Below are 12,559 nucleotides of genomic sequence, written 5' to 3'. Positions count from 1 at the left end.
TTTGCTTTTCTTTTTTTTTTTTTTTTTTTTTTTTTTTTTTTTTTTTTTTTTTTCCGGAGCTGGGGACCAAACCCAGGGCCTTGCGCTTGCTAGGCAAGCGCTCTTCCACTGAGCTAAATCCCCAACCCCCCATTTGCTTTTCTAAGGAGACTTTGTCACAGCTTCCTCAACAAGAACGTCAAAATGTGGCAGAACAGAAAGGGTAAAAGCTAAGGTTAACAGATTCTGCGTGGTGTCCTGCTGTACCCTCTAGGATGAAGAGTGTCTTCCCACTTGCAGGGAGGGGCTTAGGAGCCAGGGACAGTTTGTGAAGTACCTGCATCATAATATCCGAGCTGCTAACATTTAAAGAGCAGGAATTTCACATAAAAAAAAAAATCCAGGCTTTGACTTCTCTCGAAAATGTGGCCAATTTGGCACCATGGCTTCCTTCCAGCCTGGCATTGGCAAGTCAGAGCTGGCTCGAGACTGCCTCCTTGTGGTAAGACAATGTAGCACCATGCCCACCATGGCCACCCAGACTACCCACTTTGCCTCCTAGGTCCTGAGCAGGCCCATCTTGCCCCAGATTGAAAAGTCCATGAAGGCAGGGACTAACTGCCTATCTGTTGGTTTCTGAAGAAAAATAAAATGTTTAAAAGTCTTCCATTTATCATGGATACATTTTTACATTTACTGATCTATTTGTGTGTTTGTTTTATGTGGGTGGGTGGGTGCCTCTGAACTACCACGGAGGTGTATGGAGGTTAAAAATTGCTTAAACAAGTCAGTTCTATCTTCCCACCACGTGGGCCCTGGATAGCAAACTCAGGTTGTCAGACCAGGCCTTCTGTACCTCCCAGTAACCCACTCTCTAATGAGGACAGCAGAGTACACTTCACAGGCCACTTAGTAACTGGTGGGATCTGACCAGCAGAGAGGCACCTAGCACTTACCTTTGTCACTTTATCCACAGGGTCTTTATCACCAAGATAGCAGGCGTCTCCCCACTCTGTAAAATCAGGTGACTTGGTGCTACGTTCACAACCACAAAAACTCCCTAGATTCTGAGAAAGTTTAGCCCTTTACTCTCCTGACCAGGGTAAAGATGTTATCGGGGAGGTTTGCATTTCTTATCAGGCCCCATTAGTGGCCCTCCAGGGTCTGATTAGAGCAGGCCAGACGTACTTAATAAGCAGTTCTCCACACAGCTTCAGGCCCAGAGCTTCTCCCTAGCACCTTAGCCTGGGAAAGGATCATGAAATGGCTTTGGGTCCTCGGGCTTGTGGCCCTCTCAGAGTGCTTGGTCAAGTAAGTATAAACTGAGTGCTATCAGCCTGGCCTCTTTCTCACTCCTGTAAAACTGTCTGACCCTCTTATCCCATGCCTATCCTACAGTGAAGAAGGAAATGAAATCCCCCGCTGGCCTTCATAACCTTCAGATGTCCATTCATCAGTGATAGTTTGCCAGGAACACCGGAAGGCCCAGAAGTCTTGGGGCAGGCATACAGGGTCACCCAACTCCAAGAGCACAAGTCACATCATGGTCTGTGTGACGTCTCTCACCAAAATCCTTCAGTGCAGCTTTAGGGGTATAGCTTCTATGTTGTCTTTTAGACCTCTCTCAGCATGTCTGTCTGTCCATCCATCCATCTGTCCACCACCACCTCTCTGAGAGTCTCTGTGTCCACAGACCTCTCTCTCTCTCTCTCTCTCTCTCTCTCTCTCTCTCTCTCTCTCTCTCTCTCTTTGGGCTCAGGCCTCATCATTTCTCACTTTAGCTCCCTGGCATTTCCCATTTTTCTCTCATCCCTCACCTCTGATTGAAACAAGGTGGGTTTGAGGGCTGCTTCCACCTGCGTGCAGTGGTATCTGCTTGTAATGTCAGCTTTTGAAAGATAGAGACCAGATGATAAGAAGTGTAAGGTCATCCTCAGTTATATATCAAGTCTGATGCTGCCCAGAATACATAAGACCCTGTCTCAAAATGAAAAGTCAAAAGGGGGTGGGGCTTCTTCCTAGGCGTAGCTTTGATTGGTAACCATCATGGTGACCAAAGCTGAGTCACAAGGAAAGGGGCTTTGGGGTAGAAATGTCCCATCTTCCACCCTTCCTCTCTGGCTACTTTGAGAAAGACAATACTGGGAAGAGTGTTAGGACAGATGGTAGATGTTCCATCACCGGCGGTCCATCACCGCCACCCTGAGCAGTCAACGTGAAGCGAGTTATTTTCCCATCTTCTTTACAGAAAGGGAAGCTGAAAGGTTCAGAACGGCCCCGTGGCCGGCTCGAAAGCGAATACCAGAGCCTGGAAACCAGGCACCCTGCCATTGTCTTCTCACTGTGATCTATCTTCTTTGGAAAACCCACTGTGCAGTTGCAATGCAAGGTGTGGTCCCCCGGAGTCGCCTCTTGGCGCCCCACGGCTCCTTGATCTCTCACTTAATTTCCTTCCGGATGCTCATTTAAAGAATCCCTCTGATGAAGATTAAGTCCATGCGAGAAAACCTGCGGGAAAGCCACATGCTGAAGGATTACCTGGAGAAGTACCCTCGCAGCCGTGCCCACGTGCTTCTTGAGCAGCGCAGGAACCCATCAGTAACTTATGAGCCTATGAGGAACTACCTAGACGTAAGTGTGACGGGAACTGGAGCTCCCGAGCGCCCCCTAGGGCTTTTGCCTAGCACTGTGGCCCCTCTGAGGAATCCTGAATTGGGGCTGAGGTTCCTAAAGTCAGAAAGGGTAGAGAGCAGGGGCTGAGGTGGCTCAGCAGCTAAGAGCACCTGCTGCTCAAGTGTGAGGACCTCAGTTCAAATCCCTAACATTCACATAAAAATCACATAAAATACGAACTGGATGTAGACACACACACACACACACACACACACACACACACACACACACACACACACACCCCTCTGTGTCACCTGCTGTGGGAGCAGAAACAGGAGAGTAGCTGGGGTTTGTAGCCTGCCAGCCTAGCTCCATGCTCAGTGAGAGAGCCTATCCCAAAAGAATAAGGTGGAGAGTCACAGATCAGGATGCCCAGTGTCCTCCTCTGGCCTCTATTTGCACCTGCACATACACAACACAGACACACACACACACACACACACACACACACACACACACACACACACGAAAGGAAAATGGGTGAGGAACAGGGACCTGTGTCCCCCACCGTTCCTCATCCCTACTCCATCTGGAGCTGTGCTGACAGGTTGAACCCAGCAATGACCAGTTACTACCACACAGACATCCTGTCCTGTTCTATGCCAAAGGAAGTCACTGAGTACCTGGACTATTATTGTGTTTTGTTTTTTTTTCTGAGATGAATCCCTAGGCCCCAAGCAAGGATGAGCTGTATCTAACCCAAGACCAGCAAATCCAATTGCAAGTCAAGTTAGGTATCCCACTGGCAGACTCAGATTTCAACCAATGAGCAGAGTGAGTTCTGAGATGGGCTGGACGCTGGGCCAACCAGCAAGATGCTGTCATGTCTGACGAGCAGAACCTAGTTTCTTTCTTTCTTTGGGTTTTTTTTTTTTTTCAAGGCTGTGTAACTCTAGCTGGCCTGGAATTTGCTATGTGGCTGTCCTCCCACTCACAGAGATCCACCCGCTCTACCTCCTGCATGCCTGTATCAGAAGTGTGCACTACCACACCTGACTAAGCCTAGCTTCTTACAGCAAGCCAGAGAAACAGGCAAAGAGCAAATGTCCGCTGGGCATGGTAGTGCAAGCCAATAATCCAAGCAATCAGAAGACTGAGGCAGGAGAATCATGAGTTTGAGGCTAGCCCGAGCTACATAGTGAGACCTATCAAAAAGAAAGGGGGGAGAAAAGGCAATAGGTGGGGAAGTGTAAACAAATGCCCAATGAAAGGACTGACGGGCTGGAGAGATGTCTCAGGGGTTAAGAGCACTGACTGCTCTTCCAGAGGTCCTGAGTTCAATTCCCAGCAACCACATAGTGGCTCATAACCATCTATAAAGGGCTCCTGTGTTTATATAAATAAAATAAATGTATCTTTATTTTAAAAAAAAAAGGACTGAGTGGTCTTGATAGTAACTATTTTGACTTTGTAGAAAGCAAAGAGCACAGGGGCCTGGAGTGACCCAGAAGGGCTGCCTGGTGGAGGCACTCAAGCTGGACTCTCACAGGTGGAAAGAATTTAAGACGTTTGGGAGAGGATGAAGTGTTCCTAAAAGGTTTGAGCAGAGGCTTAGCAGTGCGGAGAATGCTCTGGAGACAGGCACCCCAGAATCCAGGAGACAGGCAAAGCAGCTAGGCTGGCCTGGCCCTAGCCGCAGCCCTTTTTCCTGCAGCTGGTCTACATCGGCACCATCAGCATTGGCACGCCCCCTCAGGAGTTCAAGGTTGTCTTGGATACTGGTTCTTCAGACCTGTGGGTACCATCCATCTACTGCTCCAGCCCAGCCTGCGGTGAGCACTCTGATCTGACCTCCCCCACCCATGCCCTGCCTTCGGTCACCTCATATCCCAGCATGCCTAAGGGTCCCCTCCTGTCCATGTCCTGCAGCTCATCACAAAGTCTTCAACCCTCTTCAGTCTTCCACTTTCCTGGTCTCAGGCCGACCTGTGAATGTTGCCTATGGCTCAGGAGAGATGTCTGGATTTCTTGCCTATGACACTGTCAAGGTAAGCCGGGAAGCAGAGGCTGCCATGCGGCTGGCTCTGGGAGAGAACACTGCTGAAGGGTCAGCTGGGAGGACCCTTCTGCTCCATCTGGCCACACACCTGGTGGATCCTCCACAAGTGAATCCTTCCAGCTACACAGGTGTCCGAGGCTCCCAAAGAGGAGTACAAGTTGATCCTGCCAGTAGCAAGGAGAAAGAGTTGTGTAAAAAATAATGCACATTCTTCAAAATAACTCCATTAGTCTTCCCAATAAGCCCAAGGCAGATATTGCTAGAGCTTCATTCCACAGGCAAGTGAACAGAGGGAGCCAATGCCTTGTCCAAGGTCACACAGCTGGTCATCCAAAGAGCTGGAAAGTGACTTAGAATAAGTAGGCAGGTGGGAAGTGCTCTCAGGGGACAGCCAGTGGTTTAGGCCTCTGGGAGCAACCAACGGGCCTTGAGCTCCCAAGCAGAAAAAGCAGAGCACAGATTCAGGAGAGCCATGTTCCATCAAAAGACAGTTACCTGAGAGGCCTTGGAGGCTTTTGAGAATGAACACACATGTGTGTGCGCACACACACACACACACACACACACACACACACACACACACACACACATTTTCCCAGTCCGAATATTTCTAAGAACCCTGGTAGCTTAATCAGGCATAGTGGCACAGGCCTTTAATGCTAGCATTCCAAAAGGCAGAGGCAGGCAGAGCTCTGTGAATTTAAAGCCAGCCTGGTCCACATAGCAAGTTCCAGGCCAGCTAAGGACACTTAGTGATCCCAGTTCTGCCTGGGATTCATATTCAAGCAGCCTCAGGCAGGGCCAGGACTCAGTCATACCTGTCAGGTCAGACCATCTTCCCACCCCAAGCCCAGCCATACTATAGCTCCGGTCTCAGAGCCTTATCTGAGGACACCCTCTTCTCTCACAGATTGGAGACCTCACGGTTGTGGCCCAGGCATTTGGCCTGAGCCTGGAAGAACCTGGCCGTTTCATGGAACATGCTGTCTTTGATGGTATCCTGGGACTGGGATACCCCAACCTTGGTCTTCAGGGAGTCACACCTGTCTTTGACAACCTATGGATACAAGGCCTCATCCCCCAGAATCTCTTTGCCTTCTACTTGAGCAGGTGAGCCTGTGCCAGATCAGCCCTTTTTCTAGCCCAATTTCTAAACATTGTTGACCCTCAGATCTGAAGGTTCTTTAGACATAGTCTAGTCTAGGTGTCTGCTTGCTATGGCCTGGACACCAAATCTGGCCCATCATCTGTTTCTGTAAATAAAGTTTCATTGGCGCATTTGTTTCCATCTTGCCTGAGGCTGCTTTTGCACAGTAGCAGTGGCATTTAGCCATCAGTAAAGAGAATGTCTCCCAGTGTGCACAGCCTCCAGTGCTGACTGCCAGACCCTCTAAGGAGAACTTGCTGACTCCTTTAGTCCCATCCCTTCAGTCAGAGATAAAGAAACCAAGACTCTGAGAAGGGCTTTGCCCAAGATGACCCAGTCTAGTGCTGAGAGAAGCAGACTCAAGTTCAGCCTTCAGGATTCTTCCCCATGATGGTCATCGGTCCATCATCTCTTCGCTACACTGAATCGCTGAGGGACTGAGGATCTGGAAGACAAGGGGGAAGGCAAAACACAGGAGACAGGGTCCTGTTGATACTTGTCTCTTCCCCACCAAAAATGGGAGTTGATCCCACATGTGAGAATGGGATCTGTCTGTGTCTGTGTCTGTGTCTGTGTCTGTGTCTGTGTCTGTGTCTGTGTCTGTGTCTGTGTCTGTCTGTGTCTGTGTCTGTGTCTGTGTCTGTGCCTGTGCCTGTGCCTGTGCCTGTGCCTGTGCCTGTGTCTGTGTCTGTGTCTGTGTCTGTGTCTGTGTCTGTGCCTGTGCCTGTGCCTGTGCCTGTGTCTGTGTCTGTGCCTGTGCCTGTGCCTGTGCCTGTGCCTGTGCCTGTGCCTGTGCCTGTGCCTGTGCCTGTGCCTGTGCCTGTGCCTGTGCCTGTGCCTGTGTCTGTGTCTGTGTCTGTGCCTGTGCCTGTGCCTGTGCCTGTGCCTGTGTCTGTCTGTGTCTGTGCCTGTGCCTGTGCCTGTGCCTGTGCCTGTGCCTGTGCCTGTGCCTGTGCCTGTGCCTGTGTCTGTGTCTGTGTCTGTGTCTGTGTCTGTGTCTGTGTCTGTGCCTGTGCCTGTGCCTGTGTCTGTGTCTGTGCCTGTCTATGACTATGTCTATGTCTATATCTGTGTCTATGTCTGTGTCTGTCTGTATATGTTTATGGCTCTGGGCTCTTCAGGAACCTGAGTCCTAGGAATCCCAGCACTCTAGCATGACTAAACAGCTCTAGCATTAAGCAAGTGGGTCAGTCTTTCTCTGGCCCTTGGGAACACTTGAGTCTGCTCCACAATGATTCCTTCAACTATTTCTTACTAAACAGCTGTTAAGCCCTGAGTGCCACTCTGTATACAGTTTGTGGGAGGATACACAAAAAGGGGTGTGTGTATACAGAAGACAAGAAGGTAGTAAACAAAGGAAAAGAGACTTCAGCTAGTAATTGTGTCTGTGACAGCAATGTATCAGGCAGAGAGAACCAACAGGCCTGAGGTGGGGGCAGGGCTCGCTGAGATGAGGCTAGCCCAGAGTGAGCTGGAAAGCACATCCTTAGGTACCCTAGGCCTCAGTATTCTGGAAAAATAACAACCTAGACAAGTGGAATCCACACCCTTCTGGGCGCAATCATAAAGTCGCTCTAGTTTCCAGGGCGCCCGAGCCTGAGTGTTCCACAGAATGGTTGGGTATCCAGAGTTCAACTCTGTAGCCAATTATCCACATTGGGACCTTGACTTTGCCACTCATGAGCTGTGTAACATGGTCCTTCTTCCCTCACTTTCCCTGTCCATGAATAATGGAGCACCTGAGGAGGGCTGCTGGGCGGGGCTGTGTGGGTGTGGCCGGGCACACCAGGAATGCCAAGCAGTGACAGCAGCAGCAGGTGTGTTGATCTGTCTCCATCGGGTGGTAAGCCTTCCTCCTCCTCTTCCCTCCAGCAAGGATGAAAAGGGCAGCGTGCTGATGCTAGGTGGGGTGGACCCCTCCTATTACCATGGAGAGCTTCACTGGGTACCAGTGTCCAAGCCCAGCTACTGGCAGTTAGCTGTGGACAGGTAAGCACATGCCTGATTCCTGCCCCTGGAGGCTACCTCCAACATGTACACACACACACACACACACAGAGAGAGAGAGAGAGAGAGAGAGAGAGAGAGAGAGAGTGAGAGACAGAGAGAGAGACAGAGAAAGAGACAGAGACAGAGACAGAGACAGAGACAGACAGACAGAGAGAGAAACAGAGACAGAGACACAGAAACAGAAACATAGACCCATGTCCATATATGACAGCATCTACACATATAATCACACACAAGGTCTCTGACATGTACTGACACATGGAATTACAAGACAGTCACACAGAAACACACCTGCACATGACATGTAGACACACAGACATCCATTCTCTGACACCATAGATATAGCCTTGGAAGCCACACTTGTAACCCGTCAAGGTCACCTCAGCAGAATCGCCACCAGAGCAGGTCAGGCCTGGGTCTCCAGTGCTAATTGAAGGGCAGGGAATTTACAGACCTGGATGGTCAGGAATCTCTGGAAAAGGCCTGTGTAGAGTGGGATGGGTGGGAAGTGTGGTCTGAAAACCCTAAAGTGAGACTGGGGCCAGGGGTTGGTGTTCTAAGACTGAACAGAGGCAGCAGAGTGAGCACCACCGTGGTTTGCCCAGGACTTGAGGCTTCCTGTCCAAAGCAGGTGAAGTCCTGGGCCCACAGTAAGTTATCACACCAGAGAACAGACAGAAGCAGACGCAAGCCCCCCATCTGCTGATCTGAAAGCCACGAGTACATGTCTTAGCCAAGCAGCAGGCGAGTACCTGGGGACCTGGCGTACCTGAACACGTGAGGGTAAAAACTGAACAGACTCTTACAGAGTCACCAGATGGAAGCTTAAACGTCCTTCAAGGACATCAGCAGCCTGTCCATCCGCGTGGGCTTCCTGGGGTGCTGCCTGGACAGAAGCATCAACATCGAGACAGTCTGCTAGAGAGATGGCCTCTTCTGCAGCAAATGGCTGCTCTTCTCCTTGCTGCAGTGTCTGATGCCCACAGGCACCTACCCTCATTCCAAAGCTGTGGAGTCGGTCAGGCACAAATGTCCCTTGTTGTCCCTTGTTCATTTCATTCCTCAATTAATTAATTCATTCATTCACACGTTTCTTGAGGATCATTGTACGACGTGCCTGAGGGAGGCACTCAGTGACCACACCGTCCAGTAGTGCGTGTGTGGATACATAACCAGGGAGTCCAATAGTGAGTCACCACCCCACTGCTTGCTAGAAATGAGTATAGGAACCAAGAGAGGGACTGAATTGAATCTGCAGCTGGAAAAGGTGATAATTCGGCTGGAACTTAGGAGATGATAAGAAACCAGCCAAGCAAAGGACAATACACAAAGGCCCTGAGGCTAGAAACAGCCCAGTTCATTCGATTACTGAAAGGATGGCACTGGGGACACAGCGCAGCCCATAGGCTGCTTGACTAGTATGTGGGAGACCCTGGGTTTGACCTCCAGCATCCAATAAACAGGTGTGTATGATGGGGCCTCCCCTCTAATCCCAGCACCTGAGAAGCAAAGGTCATCCTTCACTAGAAATGAGTTTGACGCCAGCCTGGACTACGTAAGACCTTGTCTCAAAACAGACAGACAAACAGACAAACAAGCAGAAAGGAAAGCTAAATGTGGTGGTATCCAGCTGCAGTCCCAGCAATTAGGGAGGCTGAAACAGAGGAGTCATCTGAGCTCAGACATTGGAGATCAGCTCAGAAAACCTGCTAGGAACCTTTGGTCTAAACAAATAAATCAGAAAGGGTAAAGCGGCCATGCGAGAGGGTGGGTGTGGAGAAGGTGGCCGGCTGTTTGGAAGTCAGGGAAGGGGAGAGTGTTACTTCGTGGTGGTGATCCTGCTGTTTATTTTGGCCCCTGCCTCTCAGCATCTCCATGAACGGGGAGATCATTGCCTGTGATGGTGGCTGCCAAGGTATCATGGATACAGGGACCTCCTTGGTGACCGGCCCACGAAGCTCAATCCTTAACATCCAGAACCTCATTGGTGCCAAGGCTTCTGGTGATGGCGAGGTAAAGAAAGGGTCATATGAGAAGGCCACTCTGGGTTTTCCCCACAGTACTAACCAGCAGCCAACCCCTCTTTGACAGTACTTCCTCAAGTGTGACACCATCAACACCCTACCTGACATTGTCTTCACCATCGACAGTGTGACCTACCCAGTGCCAGCCAGTGCCTACATCCGGAAGGTGAGGAGTCCTGTAGTGGGGATGTTCTTTACCAGGTTTGGCTTCTGTGGGAGAGGAAGGTGCACCCTGGTGGTGAGGATGTGCAATTTCAGGTGCTGCTGATTCCCACCAACTGGGCAAGCCAGGCCCACACAACCATCTTCGAAATCCAGAGTGGTGTTTCTTCCTCCTCCCATAAACATCGAGGGATCAGCAAGGCACCACTGTTTCCCAGGTTGCAGTGGAAAGATGAGGGTAGCTTGAATTACAGGGTGGTCTGGTAAATAGGACCTGATGGCCCATGCAGAGACAGCTAGATGGATCTGCAGATAAGGGACATGGAGGAGGGTGTGCCAGCAGGCAAATGGATGGAACTAGAAAATATCATCCTGAGTGAATAACCCAGACGTAAAAGGACATGCATGGAATGTTCTCACTTATAAGTGGACATTAGCCATAAAGTACAGGATAACCATGATATAACCCACAGACCCAAAGAGGCTAAATAACAAGGAGGATCTAAGGGTGGGTTCTTGACTCTCACTGAGAAAGGGAAATAATCGGAGGTGGATGGAGGGAGGAAAAGGTGGGAGAGGGTGGGGAGAGGCATGGGTTGGCATGGAGATCAGGCACGGTAAAAGCTGGGCAGAGAGGCCTGAAGAGAATGAATGGAAGTCAGTGGCTGTGTGGGATGGGGTTCTCTAGGATGTGCCAGAGACCTGGGATGGGGCAGGCTCCAGGGAGTCTATGAGGGTGACTCTAGCAGAGACTCTAGCAGTAGGGGCAACAGTAGTTCTTATCCAGGCCATATAAGCCACTTCTGCAGCAGCCGAAAGAGCCATGAAAGGAGGACCACAGCTAAGTGGCAGGACTGGGAGTGCAGCTCAGCCGGTAGAATGCTTGCCTGGAATATAGGAAACCCTGAGGTCAGTCCCCAACACTACATAAACCGTTGGGAGGCCGAGGTAGAAAGATTAGAAATTCAAGGTCATCCTCAGCTCCAGCTCAAAAGGGAAAAAGGAAGAAGCTGGACAGCAGGGGCTGAGTTCATCTGTTGCCCTTCTTTTCTAGGATCATTCACACAATTGCCGAAGCAACTTTGAAGAAAGCACAGATGACCCGTCAGACCCTGAGTTGTGGGTGCTGGGGGATGTTTTCCTGAGGCTGTACTTCACCGTGTTCGATCGGGCAAATAACAGGATTGGTCTGGCTTCTGCTGCATGAGTGCTGGGCCTCCTTCAGGGAATGGCCAGGCACACCCCTCAACACGGAATTGAGTATGGGTCATTTCATCCAGGAAGCTGACCCCAGGCTAGGAGGAGCTCTGCAAGACCCTGTTCTGTGTAAGAAATAAAGATTGCATTCGCAAAGCCATTGATACTAATGTCTCTCTCTCTCTCTCTCTCTCTCTCTCTCTCTCTCTCTCTCTCTCTGGGTTAATGAGATATGTTGGAATTAGTTTTTGAGTCAGGGTCTCTCACTCTGTAGCTCAGGCTAGCCTAGAACTCACTACTGATCTAGGTAGATCTCAAACTTTCAGCATGCTTCCTGCCTCAGTCTTCAGAATGTTAGGAAGCATGACTCCACCATGAAGTATCCATGGTGAGAGAAGCCGGCATGAATGAAGAGAGAGCCTTTAGGACTGATTCAAGGAAGGTGCAGAAGAGAACAGAGAATAGCCAGAGGCCTGAAAGCCAACGTATATGTGCCCTCCTCTCTTCCCCTTTGATTCTCTGCCTCCCGGCTTCCTTCTGTTGTGCTTTGAGGTCATTGAGTACCAGGATTCCACATCCAAAGGATTCTGATCAGGAAAGACACAGGTGACTTTAAAAAAAATTCCTAGCATAGCAAGAGGACTCTTGGTTGGTCCACCTGGAGTGGTGTATCCATCCTGGACCAAATATCTTGGGCAGTGGAGAAAGAGATTCTGTGATTGGCTCTGCTTGGTCAGATGGTCTCATCTATGACCTGGAAGTAGATTGACAGTGTTCTTTAGAGCCATGGGTCTGGGATAAAGAGTAATCACAGATAAAAGTGGTACCCAACTGTGCTTCCCAGGTTGCAGAGGAAAGATGAGAGTAGCTTGAATTGTAGGGTGGTCTAGATGACCTCACGTAAATAGGACCTGGCAGCCCATGCAGGGACAGCTAAATGGATCTGCAGATAAGGGACATGGAGGAGAATGTGCCAGCAGGCAAATGGATGGAACTAGAAAATATCATCCTGAGTGAGTAACCCAGACGTAAAAGGACATGCATGGAATGTTCTCACTTATAAGTGGACATTAGCCATAAAGTATGAGATGTTCTAGACAGATAAGAGGATTTGAACTGACTCTTCCTCTATCCCCCTCCTTGCTCAGAAAGATGGTTAAAGTATAATTAAAAACAGGTTCTGGATGTTGGGCCTGGTGGCACAGGCCAGGCACCTGGAGATGCTGAGGCAGGAGAATACACAAGCTGAAGGCCTGCCTGGGCTACATAGCGAGTTCAAGACCTGCATGGGTAACCTAGTGATAACCTGTCTCCAGGTAAGAGGTAAAAGAGAAGCTGGAGAGATGGCTCAGCTTACTGTTCTGTCAG

General features: G+C 49.9%; 2 protein-coding genes across 2 annotated transcripts in view; one reads left to right on the top strand and one right to left on the bottom strand.

Annotated features, from left to right (window-relative positions):
• Vwce (von Willebrand factor C and EGF domains) overlaps nt 1–12,559 on the bottom strand; it is a 49,543-nt gene continuing 36,984 nt past the window's right edge. Inside the window, exons 20-21 of the mRNA XM_039079819.2 lie at nt 4,740–4,815; nt 1–2,487 (exon numbers count right to left, since the gene is read on the bottom strand). Of these exons, the coding sequence (XP_038935747.1) occupies nt 4,772–4,815 (44 nt within the window). The 3' untranslated portion in view covers nt 1–2,487; nt 4,740–4,771. The remainder of the gene's footprint in view (nt 2,488–4,739; nt 4,816–12,559) is intronic.
• Pga5 (pepsinogen A5) lies at nt 1,218–11,350 on the top strand. The gene is given in 9 exon segments (NM_021753.1): nt 1,218–1,290; nt 2,451–2,610; nt 4,307–4,424; nt 4,522–4,640; nt 5,562–5,761; nt 7,671–7,787; nt 9,677–9,821; nt 9,900–9,998; nt 11,049–11,350. Coding segments are annotated over 9 exon segments (1,164 nt in total). The 5' UTR covers nt 1,218–1,237; the 3' UTR covers nt 11,202–11,350.

This window comes from Rattus norvegicus, chromosome 1 (assembly GCF_036323735.1).
Source record: "Rattus norvegicus strain BN/NHsdMcwi chromosome 1, GRCr8, whole genome shotgun sequence".
In the NCBI taxonomy this organism is placed as follows: Eukaryota; Metazoa; Chordata; class Mammalia; order Rodentia; family Muridae; genus Rattus; species Rattus norvegicus.
The sequence above is the reverse complement of the archived record's forward strand: the minus strand, read 5'-3'. Positions and strand labels throughout refer to the sequence as shown.